At 36.9% G+C, this 18,937-nt stretch overlaps 1 protein-coding gene across 4 annotated transcripts in view; it reads right to left on the reverse strand.

Annotated features, from left to right (window-relative positions):
- The window catches only part of LOC124595025 (interleukin-1 receptor-associated kinase 4-like), a 126,589-nt gene that overhangs the window by 60,051 nt on the left and 47,601 nt on the right, over positions 1-18,937 (reverse strand). For all 4 annotated transcript variants that reach the window (XM_047133582.1, XM_047133584.1, XM_047133583.1 and 1 more), the window contains exons 5-6: positions 8,883-9,152; positions 55-169 (exon numbers count right to left, since the gene is read on the reverse strand). In XM_047133582.1, the coding sequence (XP_046989538.1) occupies positions 55-169; positions 8,883-9,152 (385 nt within the window). The remainder of the gene's footprint in view (positions 1-54; positions 170-8,882; positions 9,153-18,937) is intronic.

The following is an 18,937-nucleotide window of genomic DNA, read 5'->3' on the forward strand; positions in this document are numbered from 1 at the left end:
ACTGAGTATCAGATAAAGATGTGAATATAAAAATGGATGATCTTTTTCACTGACCTGGCAAGCTAGCCTTTCTTGCAGTGATCCATTACTCATATACTCATAAACCAAACAGTAATTGGGGCCATCACATGAATAACCCACCAAAGGTAATAGATTCTCATGTCTAAACCTGTGTAGGAAATGCAGTAAATACAGAACTTAATATTCAGACTTTTCTTTCCTTGTAATTAATTTTACTATTTTGAGTAATTAGCAAAGAGTTGCAAAATTCTGTTAACGCCAATAGAAAATAAAAGATAAACATCTCTAAATATATGACACAAACACCATATATGTATACCATAAAGCAGTAAAGGCAAAGATGCAAAGTGGCATACTGTGAACAGAGTATGAACCACTTACTGAGCATGAAATTACTGAGCCACAACAACTGTACTGAGTTGCTGAAAATGTGGCCTGTTATTTTGAGAATTACATGGGATTAATGAACTTCATAGAAAAGCCAGTACTAATAGAATTACAGCGATATATTATGGGTCCGAACTGGCTGAAGGGCCCTGAATAATAATCACTCACACCGGATTGAAGGAGTCGGCTGCTTACCAAAGCTGCTGTTTAAGATTAAGGGGAGATGCGCATGCTCAGCATCATCATTCCAGATTGCAATATACAGATTTCCTCCTGGTAGTCATTGTTGAATGCAAGGAAACTGTGGTACAAATTAAGGCCACCGTTGTCAGCTGCAATCATCTGACAATGACTGCTGAAACCTGGACTATAAGAAAGAGTACCACATCTCAAGCTGCTTCTCACATATCGTCAACCAACCATAACGGTGTAATAAAATACAGACCTGGAGATATGTTTGGTTGTTATAGTGTTCAGTCGGAAAACTAGTTTGAAGAAGCTCCCCACCCAAGTCTATCCTGTGCAAGTTTCTTCATATCTGCGTTGCTTCTGTAGTTTATGTCCATTTGAGTCCATTAACTGTAAATACACATTTGTGTCTCTCCCCAATTTTTCTTCCAATACTGCCCATCATAATCAAATTAACTATCCCTTCTTAAATGAATCCCATCACCCTACCTCTTATTTTAATCAAGTGTGTAATAAAGTTCTCTTCCCTTCAAATCAATTCAGTACTACTTCAATAATTATAAAATTCGCCCATATAATCTTAATGAGAAAATAAGCTTGGGGGAGTGGGCATAGGTTTGGAAAAGTGGATAGATTGGGAAATAAGTGGACAATGGAAATCAAAATGAGCATATGGCATCGTTGGCTGGGAGGCCCCATCCGGAGTGCCGGTAATGAGTATGAAATGATGATGAGGACAACACAACAACCAGTCCCCGAGCAGAGAAAATCTCCAACCCAACCGGGAATTGAACCCGGGCCCCCTTGCGTGGAAGGCGAGTGTGTTACCACCCAGCTAAGCAGGCGGACAGTAAGTGGACAAAATCCACCTAAAACAAATCATGCAGGTATGGAAAAAGTGGTAATAGAGAGTAAGAACAGAAATGAAAAGTGTGAAATAAGAGAATATTATGAATTTCCAAATACAGTTGTAGAGAAAGGTATATGCTCATGTACGTAAAGACAGAATGGCAGCACGATATGTACTACATTGACAAGGGCAACAATGTAGTTAGGTTGAATGCAACAGAAGAGGGATCTAATAGGCTGAATCCTAGATGTGACTGCAAAACAAGTTGTTTTTGAGGCACATGTACTGTCACATCAACATGGTACGAATGCAACGATAAGTACCCACTTGTAAGTCCTTCACTACTCCAAAACTATTCAAATGTCTTTCACCACTGAAGGTATCTGTCCTCCTCAGATGCCATACTATCATTTAAGCATACTATTCTAGTCAAAATGCTTGTATAATGTACCTGGTACCTTCACTCAAAACATGTTTATCCCCATTTCACTTGTAGACCCATCCATAGCTCTTAACGATTAGTTTCAATCTCTTCTTATGAGCTACTAAATCCTAATAGCTGCCAGCATGAGTACAGTACAACTTCATACTATTTTTGTCTTTGCAGTTCTTGTTTCTAAATAATACTCATAACTCTCTTAATTCATCAGTCTACGAAACCTACCCATTAAATGCCATTTCCAGCATTTAAGCTGAGTTGCAAAAATTTTCAAAACAGCTATCTCCTCTCAAAGCATAACATCCTGGAATTTTTAAAGTATATCTCGTGTAACTAAATGTGGCATCCATCTTTCTAAAATGTAATCAGCAAACCAACGGGAATACCAATTGTGGTAAGCTTATGGGCCAGTATCTCCAGCCCTGATTACCCTCTCATCCACCACAGATATCAGTCACTCACTAAACCAGCTAATTTTCATTCAAGTTTCTCTACAAGTAATCATCTTTTGAAATTAGAAGCTTTTTTTTTCCATTAATATAATATTCTTGGGTTTTAAGCCACGTCAAGTGGTTAGCTGCCCACAAGCATTTGGCAGAGATCTCCTCCATCATTGTCAAGTGATTGTTGTATGGATGCTGCTGTCATGCTTATATATCCACACTGTCATCAGTGACATCACTGGCACTCAGTCCTCTACCATATAATGGTAACGTTTTGTGGCATGACTGCTGCACCCACTTCGACGCCCAATCACAGGATCCCAGGCCATACTTTGTTGCAATCCACCATCTTCACTGAGGGTGTTATCCTAAAGCTTCATCTCTACTGCTTCATTTATTATGCACGTTCCACTAGAGCCGATTTTCGCTGGTGGCGTAAGCAGAAACACCTTTTATGTTCTGTATGACACTGTTCAATAGTGCAGACAGTCTGATCAACATAAAACTGCCCATACTGTATATTCCAGGTGTTCTGAGGCCTACACCATCTTTCACAGCCTTCATTAGTTGCCGGGCTGGGGATCTGAAGATTGTGTAAATTTTATATCTGTTTCAGAGCCAGCTAACCTGTTACTGAGCCACAAAACAGTAAAAACACAATGTTCTTTGTGTCTTCTTCAGAGGCCTTCTGCTTTCATGGCTTAGATGAAACTTCTTGTGAAATTGTATGTTGTTGTGACTTTTGTCCTTCAAAACTTTATGTAAGTGGCTCTGTTGGTTTGGTAGGTTTTTTGTGTCCGAGACAGTTTCAGCTCAAAGTACAAAGGTACTCAGAACACACTGTTTCTGTGCTGGGTGGTGGTGTACAGGTAATGATGAGTGTGGGTGGACTTGCAGTAAACATTGTCACTGAGACATCCACTGGGTTTACGGTGGACAAGGACATCCAATAACAGCAAGGAACCATTCTTCTCTACTTCCACCATAAACTTTATGTGGTCATGGACGTTGTTGATGTGTTCCACAAACTCTTCCAGCTTTTCATGTCCATGAGACCATATAACAAAGCTATCATTGACGTAGCGATAAAAACAACTAGGCTCTGCAGGAGCCATGCCCAAGACAATGTCCTCGAAATGCTCCATAAAGAGGCTGGCTACAATGGGCTCCCCACTACGACACCATCCATCTGGTTGAAATATTCTCCATCATGTGACCACCTGACACGGTGCGAAACCCAAGAATATTTTACAAATGTATATTGCCGCAAGAACGTGCATTCGTACATATTTTTTTCATGTTTGCAAAATGAATAGTTTTTGCAATCTTGTCTTTTGTAAAACACCAAATGATTTTCTTTCCTAGGTTTATTTATTTATTTTTTATTTCAGCACTTATGTACCATGCTCAGTGGGCCTCTCTTTATTTCCCCAAGTGAATCATTTATCACTTGGTTAACAATGTGACATTTTGTTTCACATGTTATGACCTGACGGCATGTCATGTTTTTTTGCCATATTGTGCTTCCTTGGTGTGTTATCTGACACAATCTTGGACATTAATGACATCACACCTCTTATGAGTGCACCATTACCTTGTTCATTAGTTTGCAACAACAAAGCCAATGGCGAAAGGCAATAGGAAACATACCCAGAGTGTATGCAAGCAATCTTCTTTACTGCCATTTCCTTTACTGTGCCTTCTTCTATATTTAAATTTTCACTATAAAGCATTTTCTTCCCAGTACTCTTGTGAAAAAAGCTAGATTACCATAACCTACTTTCTATTCCTTCACATTTCCATCATCTTTGATGCCTCCATGAAAAATAAAATTCAGGGAACAATTATGGGAATGGGATGGTCTCCATCAACTACCACCCTTCACAGAACAGTTGTGTATTATAAGGGAACAATAGACCACTATTTTATTGGCACTGTATAAAATAATCTCAGTCCTCCCATACCCTGCAAAGCACTGTGGAGTGCATGGCAGAAGGTACTTCCCTTTGTACCAAGCATATTATGATTTCTTCCGGTTCCATTCATGTAAGGAGTGTAACAAGAATGACAGCTTAATGACTGTGTAATGGGGATAATCTTGTCTTACTTTACTAAATGAGCAATATACAGGGAGATGTAGTATTTTCTTAGATTCCTCTCTTAATACTTGTTATTAAAACATTTTGTAAGAAGTCTTCTACAAGATAGCTGGCTTCAAAATGCCTGCAAAGTAAAGTTTTTCAGCATTACCATGGCACTCTCCAATGAGTCAATCAAACCTGTGACCATTTGTGTTGCCTTGTGTTGTATACATTCAATATTCCCTGTAAGTTCTATCTGGTATTAGACCACATATTTGAACAGTTTTCTATGATATGCCGCATAAGAGTCTTGTAAGCAATCTCCTTTGTAAACTGACTGCATTTCAAAATATGCTAATCTGTCACCAGACTGTATCTACAATTGACTCTTTGTGATCATTCCATTACATATCCCCAAATATTCTGAGACCCAGGTATTTAGACAAGACAACTGATTCCAATTGTGACTCACTGATACTATAGCCACAGGATACTTTCCACATGTTGTGAAGTGCAAAATTTACTTCTCCTAACTTTTGATGCAAGGTGCCAAATTTTGCACCATTTTTGAAACCTTACCAAGCTCTGACTGGATAATTTACAGCTTGTTTCAGATAGTACTTCATTATAAATAACCACATCTGCAAACAGTTTGAGGTTATTATTAATATTATCTCCCAGGTCATTAATACAACAAGAACAGCATGTGTCCCAATATACTTGTTTGGATCACACCTGAATTACTTCGATACCTGTGAACGACACTCCAACTAATATTACATGTAGTGCCCTCCTCCCCAAGAAATTCTCATTGTAGTCACAAATTTCAATAGATAGGCCATATGACCATGCTTTCATTAATAAAAATTGGTGTATCATACTCTAAATTTATGCTGTCTCTCTGCACTTGGAGAAAAATAATAATGAATTAAAGATGGGTCTGCCTTTCTGCAAGTACACAATTACTGCTTCACTTTAATAACCATTTTCTTTTATTTTTCCTGAAATAAATATATACAGGTTTTATTTAGGACAAGAAATACGTTACATTGGACTTTGATGCTATTTAAATAACACATACACCTCATCACTTCCTTGAATTTTTCATTTAGAAATACATCTTTTAAAATACATATTCTAGTAAAATCATATCATATGCCCCTTTTTTTTAGCCTTACCACTGCCATATTTGGATTTCCTGCACTGTGGCTGGTTTTTATTTGCCTGCTAAATATATTTTTTCTGTTGATTTTTTTCCCACTTTCTGAACTATTTGGTGCAGTTTAAAGATTGGAAAATCCAGGATGGCATGATGACACTATTATAGAAATGACAGAGTTCTACTCATCATATAATGGAGATGCTGAGTCACAGATAGGCACAACAAAAAGATTGTCAAACAAGTAAGCTTTCATCAGGCAAAAAGGTCTTCATCAGAATTATGCAACATACACATGTGCACTCAAGCAAACACAACTCAAGCGCGCGCACACACACACACACACACACACACACACACACACACACACACACACACACTCGACCACAGTCTCTGGCTACCGAGGCCAGAGGCTATGGTCAAAGGGGCGAGCGTGTGTGTGTGTGTGTGTGTGTGTGTGTGTGTGTGTGTGTGTGTGTGTGTGTGCGCGCGCGCGCGCACTTACTTGTTTGACAGTCTTTTTGATGTGCCTATCTGTGACTCAGCATCTCTGCCATACGCAGTGTAGCAATCTATCCTTTTCATATTATTTGGTGTGGTTTGTTATTTATGATTATGTTTCATATTTTAACAATGTTTACTCGTGTTTTCTCCTGTTCATTGGTGTATTGTGTGTCTTGTTACCTTGTTGCGAATTAGACAGATTTCTGATGTGCTTCTGACAGTTTTTTATTTCACTGTTTTGTTTTTCATTGATGCCCGTGAAATTTGAGTTTGTTTATGTGTGGGTGGGGGCGGATGGGGATGGAGTATTATTCTGTGTTGTTTGATAGTTTGTTTAGAGTGTTGAATAATGTTTTGTTGCAGATTACTGTTTTGCCATTGATGGCTTTCCTGCTCTGTGCAATAGTTTTTTGGATGTGATAATTTTCTTCTATTGATAACAAATGAAACAGGTGATTACTGTGTGCCAGAATATGGAGGTCTGCTTCTATGCCACTGAGGTGGTGGTTGTTTTTAATGAGGTGGTCTGCAAATGTGGAGTGTATGCTGTCACTTTTCAGTGCACTTAAATGTTCCAAGTATCTCATCCTGAAATTTCTGTACGTCTGCACAAAGTCTTTGAAGTTAGTTGGTACAGAGCTGCTTTGTTGTACTTATCTGTGGTGATGTTGGGTATTTTTAATTTTTTATGCAGTTTACTGTTTGTTCTACGTGCCACATTTATACTTCATTTTCTCACAATGTTTCCTATGTTATATGTTATCTTGTTGTCAAATGTTAGTGTGTGCAATTTTTTCTTGATGATTGTGTCTTCTTCATCTTGCTTTCTTGGTGTGTTCTCTGTTGGGTGACTGTTACTGGTGTGTTGTGCTGTAATATTGTTATGTGTTTGGTGTCAGCTGTGTTATTTTATGGTTTAGCTTGTCTACAGTGTTTGATTATGTTTAGTTCTTGCGCACAGCTCTCTTTGTCCACTGGAATTCTGCTCAGTCTTTGTAAAATTTATTTTTGTCTGTTTTGGTTGCGAGGCTGATATGGATTTTTGGATGAGCAGTACTGATGTATCTGCGTAACTGTAGTTTCCGGTCAGGTTTTTCATCTACCACACAAATTATGTCATCAGCTTAGTGTTACCAATATATTACTTTGTACTGTTTTGGCTTTATTATTTGTTCAAAGATTTTGTTTTCTAAGTGATTAAGGATGATGTTGGCCAGCAAGCTTCTTATGGGTAATCTCATTGGGTGTCCTTCCTATTGGATGTAGAATTCATCTTTAAATTTGGAATAATTTTGTCCTTTGATTACTTTCAAAATGGTTGCGACTACTTCTGTCCCTGTTTCTGGGATAATGTTTGTCTGTCTTGGTTATTTTTCAATTGTCTTGACTATTTCTTCAGTTGTTGTATGGGTATGCACTGAATGATGTCACATGTTCCCCAGACATGACCCCCCACCCCTATGACTTCCTTCTATTCCCAAGGCTGAAGAGAACTACGAAAAGATGTCATTTTGCCACTACCGATGAGATAAAAACAAAATCACTTAAGGAGCTAAACACCATAACAAAAAGAGAGTTCCATAAGTGCTTCCAAAATTGGAAAAAGTGCTGGCATGAGTGTATTAAACCGAGGAGGATTACTGTGAAGGTGACAATGTTAATGTTTATGTTGATGAATAAATAAAAATTCTTTAAGAAAAACAAAAATTCTTATTCTTTTTGATCACACCTCATATGTGTAGTGCTTTTGCATGAAAGTTTGCAAGTGTGTGGTTAAATTATATGCTGGTGCAGTTCTGAAATCTATCACTGGTCCGGTCCAAACTCTGGGCTTGAAAATTTTTGGTAGATTACGAAGGTGGGCACTCTTGGTTTTTTTATGTTGTTCTCTTTATTTTGGCTTTGTGAGATGGTGGCCTTGATGTTTTTTAATAGTTTTTGTATGTCTCTTTGAATGGAATCACTTTTTAGCATTGTTATTTGGTTTTCTGTTAAGAGCTTTAGTTTTTTCTTAGTGCAGTCCCTTTCAAGCAGGACTACCATTGTGTTCCCCTCATCTGTCCTTGTGACCATTGCACTATATTCCTCCAGTTATTTATGTATGTCCTTCGCTGTTTTCCCCTCTGTGGTTGCCTTGCGGTCATTGAGGGTAGTTTTGTTCTTTCTAATAATCTGTCTGATTTCTCCTGCCATCCTTTCTCTGGTTAGTCCTGCACTAAAATTTCCTCTATCTTTCCTTTCTTCTTGTTTCACTATAGATTCACTTTTCTTTTCTATTGTTCTTTGTGTGATATGTTTGTTTAGATCGTGTTTGGGTGCCTTTCGGAACAGTGTGTCTTCCTGAATTGAGAACTTAATTTCTGTTAAATCAGCAACTTTTTCATAAAATGTATGTTTTCTGTGGTGTGTCTGTTGTTCCTATTGTGTGGGTTTATGTTCAATAGTTTCTTCAGTTTTGGGTCTTGTCTTTGTAGCTGCTTTTCTATTACTGTTTCTATATGATATTACACCAGTTGAGTAATGTCATAAAATATGCAGATTGTTTGATGTGATCGCTTAACTCTAAGGGTGTTTTTTTCAGTGTGATGTTAAGCAGTCATTTCTTTGAGTACAATTCTTGGATTTCCTTCTTAAGCCATGCAAATGCTGCTTATTTTATTATATTAATCTTCGACTTTTTCTTGGTTTTATGATATAGTGATTGATCAGAGACACAGCACATCTTCTAGTACTGAGATTAATGCTTTCATAACATAATCTCTGCAGTGAAACATTAATGACAACAGTTTATGTACCAGAGACTGTTTACCTTGAAAGTGTATGTATTTCATTTTGGAACTGCTTCTCAACATTTATAGCATCTCTCTTTAATCTTTTAACAGCAACTTTCTCTGTTGGTAAAATTCCAAGATAGACAGAACCAAATGCTCCAGTGCCCAACTTTCGACCACTTCTTAAATCCTGCCCTGCTACAACAGGGGTTTCACAGAAATGGTTAGTAATATCATCCAACAATGAATATGGAAAATTTGGCACTGATGTACTTATATTAGGATGCACATCTGAAGGTGAATCAGTTCTGAAATAAAAAAACATATAATGAGACTCTTTCAGTGACAGATAAATAATATTCACCATGGAAATGTAGACACAGGTTCCAAAAGAAACATTTTACAAAATCCTCATTCAGATGAAAAAAGGACAATCACTGCAACTACCTTTCACATATCTTTTATATTACTCTGCAGTAAGAAAGAACTTTTCCTACAGAAAAAAACATCACTCCTAAATACATGTTAATTAATGTAAATTGATTACTTAACAATTGTTTAAAAACAAAAATTAATCTGTGAAAACAGTATTGTTATGCTTGTCTGCTGAGCAGCAGCTTTAATGGTTTTTGCTTCACCACCACCCCTCCCCCTCATTGGATTTATGTTTTTAATGTTATCCAATTTGAAGTTTGGTACTTTTTGGGAATGGTAATTATCTTCCACTTCTTAACTTTCATACCATCTCTCTCACTCTATATTCTTCCTGAAGCCACCTTGCATTCATCGCATCTTTAACATTCTGCATCCATCTTCTAGGTGGTCCTCCACATTTCTTCACTCTGCTGGTGTCCATTCATATGTTCTTTTTGGCCATATGTTATCATCTTTTCATTCGAGGTAGTCTTACTAAGTTAATATTTTGTTATCTACAGTATTGAGAATAGTGCCTTTTCATCCTATAATTTCCCACATTCTTTCATTTCTGTCATGTTCCAGTCTGGAGAAGAACATCAATTTATTTTTCTCCTATTTGTTTCACTCCCATTTGTCAGCGCCATATGTAGTGATACTCTCTATGACTGACTTGTACAGCAAGATCTTAATTTACTTTTTAATTTCGTCACTCCACAGCAAGGAGTTAAGTTGGTCACCGATTCTTTTCACTTGCCCAATTTTATTTGTGATGTCTTGTGCACTTGTACCATTTTTGCAAAAGTGTTGCCCAAGCATTTAAATGTACAGACAATTTCAATTCTGCAGAATTCTATGTTCAGATCTTCTTGTTCATCTTCACCCACTACCATGGATTCAGTTATTTTTTTATTTATTGTCAGGCCAGACTTTGAGTATTCTTTGTGTAGTTTCCTGAACATGTGACAGGAGTCATCTTTGTCTCCTGCTATCAGGACCTACCCATTCGTGAAGAGTAAAGCATACAGTATTTTTTTGTAAAATTTCTTCTCGGTGTACTTTAAGTAAAGTCAATATTAATGAGCATCATTGTCTTAAACCCTTATTTTTCTGATTTGCAAATATTTCATTCACAAGTTGGCAAAGCTCAAAAACTTTATGGAAAAACAAATAAATAAACATAAAACACTATACTGAGTGAGAACACATATAACTGCAGTTCTGTTTCTGTTTAACTCTAGAAAGTGAGTTGAAGTGGAAATAATGCCACTGCAGCATAAGAAAGAGTGGTTTCAAAACAGGTAAAAAATTGCCAAGAATGAATGTATATAGTCATGTTTGTTTTGACCTCAACTTCTGCTAACAACAAAGGAAAAAACAGTAGTACGCTGAATATGTAAATAAGAGGCAGAAACACCAAAAGTACATTGTGTGCCAGCTTTATAAAGAAATACCATTTTAATCTACAAAAACAAAAATGTACAAACATACTATTTATCCATATATCCAGAATGACCACAGAAGGTGCTTCATAAATAAAAGCAAAATGTGTCTGTTGGCACAGTCCATTCCAAGTGGTCCATCACTGGTTGCTTGACCATCTCAGAAAACATTGATATTCACTGGGTAATTCCCTCATGTTTGATGGACTCAAAAATATTTTTAAGAATTTTTTCTTGGTTATCATTTAGAAACAGGGGTCATTTTTGTTTCAGGTTGTTGGCATTCTTTCACATGTACAAGCATTTGCAGTTTTAAAATTATTCAGTAATGGGTTGCCCTAGACCTTTTAAATAAAAAGCATTTAGTTCAACAACACTGGACTATAAACTAAAACCATGATCACCTATCTAAATGTATTCCTTACTATATTTTTAATAGCTTGAAGTTATTGGTTGCAAATTAAAACAGTTTTTGAACAGTATTTTTCCAAAGAAGGAGTAATTTATCAGCCTTTATATTTTTTGTGCTGTTACACTACACAGTATAGTTACTTTTTATAGAGTATCAATAGTGCTTACACTTACAAAAATACACTATTTTATAAAACAGATTTTTTGAAGTTTTTCATTCTTTGGCCTGCAATATCTTTGTTAGGGGACCAGATAAAAATCTGAAAATTACACACTTCATAGATCATTATGTATCAAACTTCAGCATAAATTTTAACTTTGAGATTCAATGGGAAGTTATATACATATACATTAAAAAAAATTACAAATATGTGTCAAAAACACAATTCCTAATATCTGCAACATCTGGAGTAACAGATATAGTGTGTCAGTTACATAATTTAAACATATCTATGATCACTTAAAAAAAAAGGAGCCCACTAATTACACTGTCTTGTTCACACCTCATTTGTTTTTACAACCTTGTTTATTGAACAACAGGGTTTGGTTGTTAGGTTAAAATTTCACCCAGTCGCAGTTGTAAATTCCAGGGAGGACAGCTTATTCTGTACATTTTTAACAGGCATCCAGACTTGATCCCTTTCAATTTTTTTAAATGAGGTCCTTGGTCCAGGTGTGTGATAAAACTTAACACAACGCACATCTTGGTTTTGATAGTCAACGAAGAGATCAGCTACCTTTAATCTTCTTACAAGTGTTGAATCTTTCCTCCAAGACATTGGTGTAGTAGAGTTCTCGTATTTCCATACATTTTACAAAAACACAGGTAATCCCTACTACCTGTTCTTTACAAAATTTAAACATTTCTTGGTTCTCACAGGTCTGCTGCAGACTACCTTTTGTGACATGCACTGCTGTGATGTAGTGTTCAGGCAGTCACTTTTGGCACAAAAATTGTGAGTCTTTAGTTTATTTAGTTTATCCTGATCTTTATGACAATGCAGACTGATGAACTGTGGCCTGTTTGTTTACCCAGTGGTGCCCTTGTACTTCATATTAAACAACAAAGGAATAGTTTTAAGTCCGCAAGACCTAAGCATTCATCAACTGCCAAGGTTTGCTTTTTGTCTTTCAGAAATTTATCCTGAGCTTTGGCAACAAAATGATGCATTTTCAGGTTTTCAAGGTTCGCTACCAACACTTCAAAAACCTCTTTTTGTGGTGTTGTAATTGTCACCATTTCCATTCTGTCTTGGGTCACCCATTGTTTGTATTCTATACTGTCAGGCACCAAATTATCTTATTCTCAAGTGAAGCTTGTTTGCCTGGACAGTCTCCACATTTCCCCATGATCATACAATTGTAGCTGTCAATACTACAAACCAGGACTTCAGAAAGGTCTTTATAGTTAGCTCTAAGATTGGCCCTATCTATAACTAACTTTACATTCTGGTGATAGAAACAACTGCAAACATTATGAGTGCCAGATGCCCTTGCAACAATACACTTGCAAAATTTTGACCCAATTTTAATGTCAGGTTTTTCTTTTCTGAATTCAGTGAATATTTCATTTAAAATAAACAATATTAACTTTTTGTCTCTGGACATTACTACCATTTTCTTTCACAGGAAAACAATCTTTATTGCCAGCCAACAAATAGCTGTTATTGATGCATTTTTCTTTTGTAATGCAGGTAAAATTCCCTGCTATTTTATACTGACGCCTTTTAATTTAACCAAACGTTCTGATGCATTAATTCATGACTAACTTTTGCTCGACTTCAGGAGTTTTGTAGTAAACTGATAATCTTAACTTTAGCCCCTTTATTTGAAATACGACATTTATTTTTTAGCTTTTCTGTCAAATCATCATATTTGGTCAGAGAATTTTTAGAACTTACATCTGGTTCAGTGCAACTTTTCTTTTGAAATGGATCTTCGAAATTGTTTTTGACAGTAGTTGCCATTTCTCAATTTTTGCATTCAATGCAACAGGTCTTTTTTCTTCACTTAGTTTTCTAATTTTACTAGCAGGATTTCCTAGGATTTCACAAGCTAAGTACACTTTTTTATAATTGCTCATGAATCACAATACTCTTTATCTGAAATATTACCATCGCTTCCTCTGTTAATGACTACTATCTTAGAATAAATGCTGGACACAATGACTTTCCTTGTATTAAACAGATAAAAGGACTTTTGCTTTTAGAATAATGATCAAACGTTATTTATCTCAGAGCTTTTGTTATAGGCTTCTTATATGTCTTCAAAGGGTCCAAAAACGACTGGCCAAAAAAGTGATGAAATCACTTTCAGTATTTAGTTTCATGGTACTTGCAAGCTAAGTTAATTCTGAGCCACCTCGTAGGTAAAATAACAGTTTCTCTTTTTCACTGTAATCTACAATGAAAGTAATGTCTTTAGGAAACACTCCATACACACTTTTATGGCAAGCTTCATTACTAAGAACACTAATACAACACAGAGACTCCATTGTTTAAGTGCACATTTCAAGAGCTCACTGTTAACTGAGTGTGAGTCAACAGATGTTGGTGGAAGTGGGAAGGCAACACAAAGATTGTACAGACTTGATTGTGAACCTCTACAGATGCTGTCTGCTAGCCTGCTGAAACTTTCTGCAGAGCACTCTTTCGACAACTAATCGTTCATTACTTAATTTCGTGTGTTTAAATTATATAACTGATATACTTCATTCCATTAGTCCAGGTATTGTCAATGTGGTGCCCGGTACACAGTGTAACGACACATTGCTCTGCCACAAAAAGGAAAAAACTATCAGTTCTTTGTGTAAACAGTGCAACAAGCGTGTAATGAAAGGTATCTTATGCGTAAAGTGCAATTTCTGGCTGCACGAAAAGTGCGCAGAAGTAAGTCTAAAACTCATAAACGACGATTCTCCGTGGACGTGCACAGTATGTTTACAAAGTGAAACAACCTACCTAGAAAATACGATCAAATCAAAGGACGAAATAATCAGACTGCTGCAAAGTGATATTAAATCGCTTAGAAGTGAAATTGTGTCTCTTAAGGAAGTAAATGCGAAGTTACAAAGTGATTTGGCACCCTGTATTTGTGGGAATCCAGTACCAAACACGGAAAAAAACTGTGAAAATTCTAGTGTGCAATCTACGAATCCTGTGCCTAGTGTGGAAAGGAAAAGTGAAAATTATCATGGGCAAAATACAATCGAAAAAGACGCAGGGCGTTTAAACTGTGGAAAATCTGTAAGTAAATACAGCTGGAAAACAGTGACATAATAAAAGGGTGAAACGTGAAATTGCCTCACAAAAGCAGAGTAACGAAAAGGAGTTCTTTGTTATTGGCAATTCTATATTAAAAAATGTAGTTTCACCAAACTGTGAGATAGGTGTTCGCCCTGGTATCCGACCTCATCAGCTCAACAAATATCTTAAAAATCTCTTAAGTGCAAAACAGTCTACAACTAAAAATGAAAACGATCCAAAGACCAATTATGAAGGTGTTTTTATTCATTCTGGGCCGAATTCAATACGAAGCAGCAGTCAGGTAGAAATTGTAAGCGAGACAAGAAACATCATTCTTTCAGCCAAAGCATTGTACATAAACTCAAGACTGGTTATAAGTGGAATTCTGCACAGAAGGTCAGTAAGCAGTTCTTATGTAAGCAACATAAACAGTGCTATCAGGGAACAGTGCGACGAACTCGGGACAATATTCGTTGACCCCAACAAATTTTTAAGTGACAAATGCTTAGGAAAGGATGGCGTGCATTTAAACAGACTAGGCTCAATGAATTTCAGTAAAATGGTTACAGACATCTGTAAAATCATCAAGAACAAGGGAAACTGATACCGTGTGGAGGGGGTGAAAATTCAAAAGTGAAAATTGAAAATGAAAAATATCGTCCAGGAAGAAATTCCAATATAAATATAAGTACTAAGGATAGTAAGTTTCAGAACTCGTGTTTAACTCCAAACCTGACGGTATTTCATTAAAATGTACAATCCCTATCCAACAAAGTAAACGAATTTCAAATTTTGTTGGAAAGTGACATGAAAAACACCTCTGTATTATGTTTTACTGAACATTGGCTTGACAAAGAGAAACTTCATATGCTATGCATTCCAAACTTTGTATTGGGTAGTTATTTTTGTCGTAACTTGTATAAACATGGTGGTAGTTGCATTTATGTTAAAAATAGCATAAATTTTCAATGTATGCCATATGTAGAAAAATTATCCATAGAGAAAGATATTGAGGTAAATGAAATTGAAATCACAGACGAAAAAATTGCTATAGTGTGTCTATACAGGGCACCAACTGGCAATATTAACATTATGTTAAAGAGCCTTGAAAATATCTTACACAAGACTACAAAAAAAATAGAAAACTAATTATATGTGGGGATTTCAACATTGACTTTGCAACTGAGTCTAATCAAAAAACTGCTTTACTGAACTTCTTAGCAACTTTCAATTTAAAGGCTACTATAGAAACGCCAACACACATCACAAAAACCTCAGCCACAATCCTTGATCAAATATTTACAAATGTGCCCTTGAAACATACAACACAAACCCACAATACAGGCTTTGGGGACCACACAGCCCAAGAAATTACTATAAGCTTAGGAAAATCGCTTAGTTCAAGTGAATGTCTAACTACTACATCTAGGAAATATAATGACCAGAATATACAACATTTCCTTAACTATCTGCGTAAAGAAACTTGGGAAGACATCTATGAATGTGAAAGTAAAAATGATAAGTTCAATAAATTCCTAAATAGTTTTACCTATTATTTTGAACTTTGCTTTCCACTCCATAAAAAGACAGTCACAAAAAAGGATCTGAAAATAAAATGGGTCACAACAGAGATACAAATATGTTGTTGTGGTCTTCAGTCCTGAGACTGGTTTGATGCAGCTCTCCATGCTACTCTATCCTGTGCAAGCATCTTCATCTCCCAGTACCTACTGCAACCTACATCCTTCTGAATCTGCTTAGTGTATTCATCTCTTGGTCTCCCTCTACGATTTTTACCCTCCACGCTGCCCTCCAATGCTAAATTTGTGATCCCTTGATGCCTCAAAACATGTCCTACCAACCGATCCCTTCTTCTAGTCAAGTTGTGCCACAAACTTATCTTCTCCCCAATCCTATTCAATACCTCCTCATTAGTTACGTGATCTACCCACCTTATCTTCAGCATTCTTCTGTAGCACCACATTTCGAAAGCTTCTATTCTCTTCTTGTCCAAACTGGTTATCGTCCATGTTTCACTTCCATACATGGCTACACTCCATACAAATACTTTCAGAAACGACTTCCTGACACTTAAATCTATACTCGATGTTAACAAATTTCTCTTCTTCAGAAACGATTTCCTTGCCATTGCCAGTCTACATTTTATTTCCTCTCTACTTCGACCATCATCAGTTATTTTACTCCCTAAATAGCAAAACTCCTTTACTACTTTAAGTGTCTCATTTCCTAATCTAATCCCCTCAGCATCACCCAATTTAATTTGACTACATTCCATTATCCTTGTTTTGCTTTTGTTGATGTTCATCTTATATCCTCCTTTCAAGACAGTGTCCATTCCATTCAACTGCTCTTCCAAGTCCTTTGCTGTCTCTGACAGAATTACAATGTCATCGGCGAACCTCAAAGTTTTTATTTCTTCTCCATGGATTTTAATACCTACTCCGAATTTTTCTTTTGTTTCCTTTACTGCTTGCTCAATATACAGATTGAATAACATCGGGGAGAGGCTACAACCCTGTCTCACGCCTTTCCCAACCACTGCTTCCCTTTCATGCCCCTCGACTCTTATAACTGCCATCTGGTTTCTGTACAAATTGTAAATAGCCTTTCGCTCCCTGTATTTTACCCCTGCCACCTTCAGAATTTGAAAGAGCGTATTCCAGTCAACATTGTCAAAAGCTTTCTCCAAGTCTACAAATGCTAGAAACGTAGGTTTGCCTTTCCTTAATCTAGCTTCTAAGATAAGTCGTAGGGTCAGTATTGCCTCACATGTTCCAACATTTCTACGGAATCCAGACTGATCTTCCCCGAGGTCCGCCTCTACCAGTTTTTCCATTTGTCTGTAAAGAATTCGCGTTAGTATTTTGCAGCTGTGACTTATTAAACTGATAGTTCGGTAATTTTCACATCTGTCAACACCTGCTTTCTTTGGGATTGGAATTATTATATTCTTCTTGAAGTCTGTGGGTATTTCGCCTGTCTCATACATCTTGCTCACCAGATGGTAGAGTTTTGTCATGATTGGCTCTCCCAAGGCCATCAGTAGTTCTAATGGAATGTTGTCTACTCCCGGGGCCTTGTTACGACTCAGGTCTTTCAGTGCTCTGTCAAACTCTTCACGCAGTATCTTATCTCCCATTTCATCTTCTTCTACATCCTCTTCCATTTCCATAATATTGTCCTCAAGTACATCGCCCTTGTATAAACCCTCTATATACTCCTTCCACCTTTCTGCCTTCCCTTCTTTGCTTAGAACTGGGTTGCCATCTGAGCTCTTGATATTCATACAAGTGGTTCTCTTCTCTCCAAAGGTCTCTTTAATTTTCCTGTAGGCAGTATCTATCTTACCCCTAGTGAGATGAGCCTCTACATCCTTACATTTGTCCTCTAGCCATCCCTGCTTAGCCATTTTGCACTTCCTGTCAATCTCATTTTTGAGACGTTTGTATTCCATTTTGCCTGCTTCATTTACTGCATTTTTATATATTCTCCTTTCATCAATTACATTCAATATTTCTTCTGTTACCCAAGGATTTCTATTAGCCCTCATCTTTTTACCTACTTGATCCTCTGCTGCCTTCACTACTTCATCCCTCAGAGCTACCCATTCTTCTTCTACTGTATATCTTTCCCCCATTCCTGTCAATTGTTCCCTTATGCTCTCCCTGAAACTCTGTACCACCTCTGGTTCTTTCAGTTTATCCAGGTCCCATCTCCTTAAATTCCCGCCTTTTTGCAGTTTCTTCAGTTTCAATCTGCAGTTCATAACCAATAGATTGTGGTCAGAATCCACATCTGCCCCTGGAAATGTCTTACAATTTAAAACCTGGTTCCTAAATCTCTGTCTTACCATTATGTAATCTATCTGATACCTTTTAGTACCTCCAGGATTCTTCCAGGTATACAACCTTCTTTCATGATTCTTGAACCAAGTGTTAGCTATGATTAAGTTATGCTCTGTGCAAAATTCTACCAGACGGCTTCCTCTTTCATTTCTTTCCCCCAATCCATATTCACCTACTATGTTTCCTTCTCTCCCTTTTCCTACTGACGAATTCCAGTCACCCATGACTATTAAATTTTCGTCTCCCTTCACTAGCTGAATAATTTCTTTTATCTCGTCATACATTTCATCAATTTCTTCATCATCTGCAGAGCTAGTTGGCATATAAACTTGTACTACTGTAGTAGGCATGGGCTTTGTGTCTATCTTGGCCACAATAATGCATTCACTATGCTGTTTGTAGTAGCTAACCCGCACTCCTATTTTTTTTATTCATTATTAAACCTACTCCTGCATTACCCCTATTTGATTTTGTATTTATAACCCTGTAATCACCTGACCAAAAGTCTTGCTCCTCCTGCCACCGAACTTCACTAATTCCCACTATATCTAACTTTAACCTATCCATTTCCCTTTTTAAATTTTCTAACCTACCTGCCCGATTAAGGGATCTGACATTCCACGCTCCGATCCGTAGAATGCCAGTTTTCTTTCTCCTGATAACGACGTCCTCCTGAGTAGTCCCCGCCCGGAGATCCGAATGGGGGACTATTTTA

Source organism: Schistocerca americana, chromosome 2 (assembly GCF_021461395.2).
Source record: "Schistocerca americana isolate TAMUIC-IGC-003095 chromosome 2, iqSchAmer2.1, whole genome shotgun sequence".
NCBI classification, from domain to species: Eukaryota; Metazoa; Arthropoda; class Insecta; order Orthoptera; family Acrididae; genus Schistocerca; species Schistocerca americana.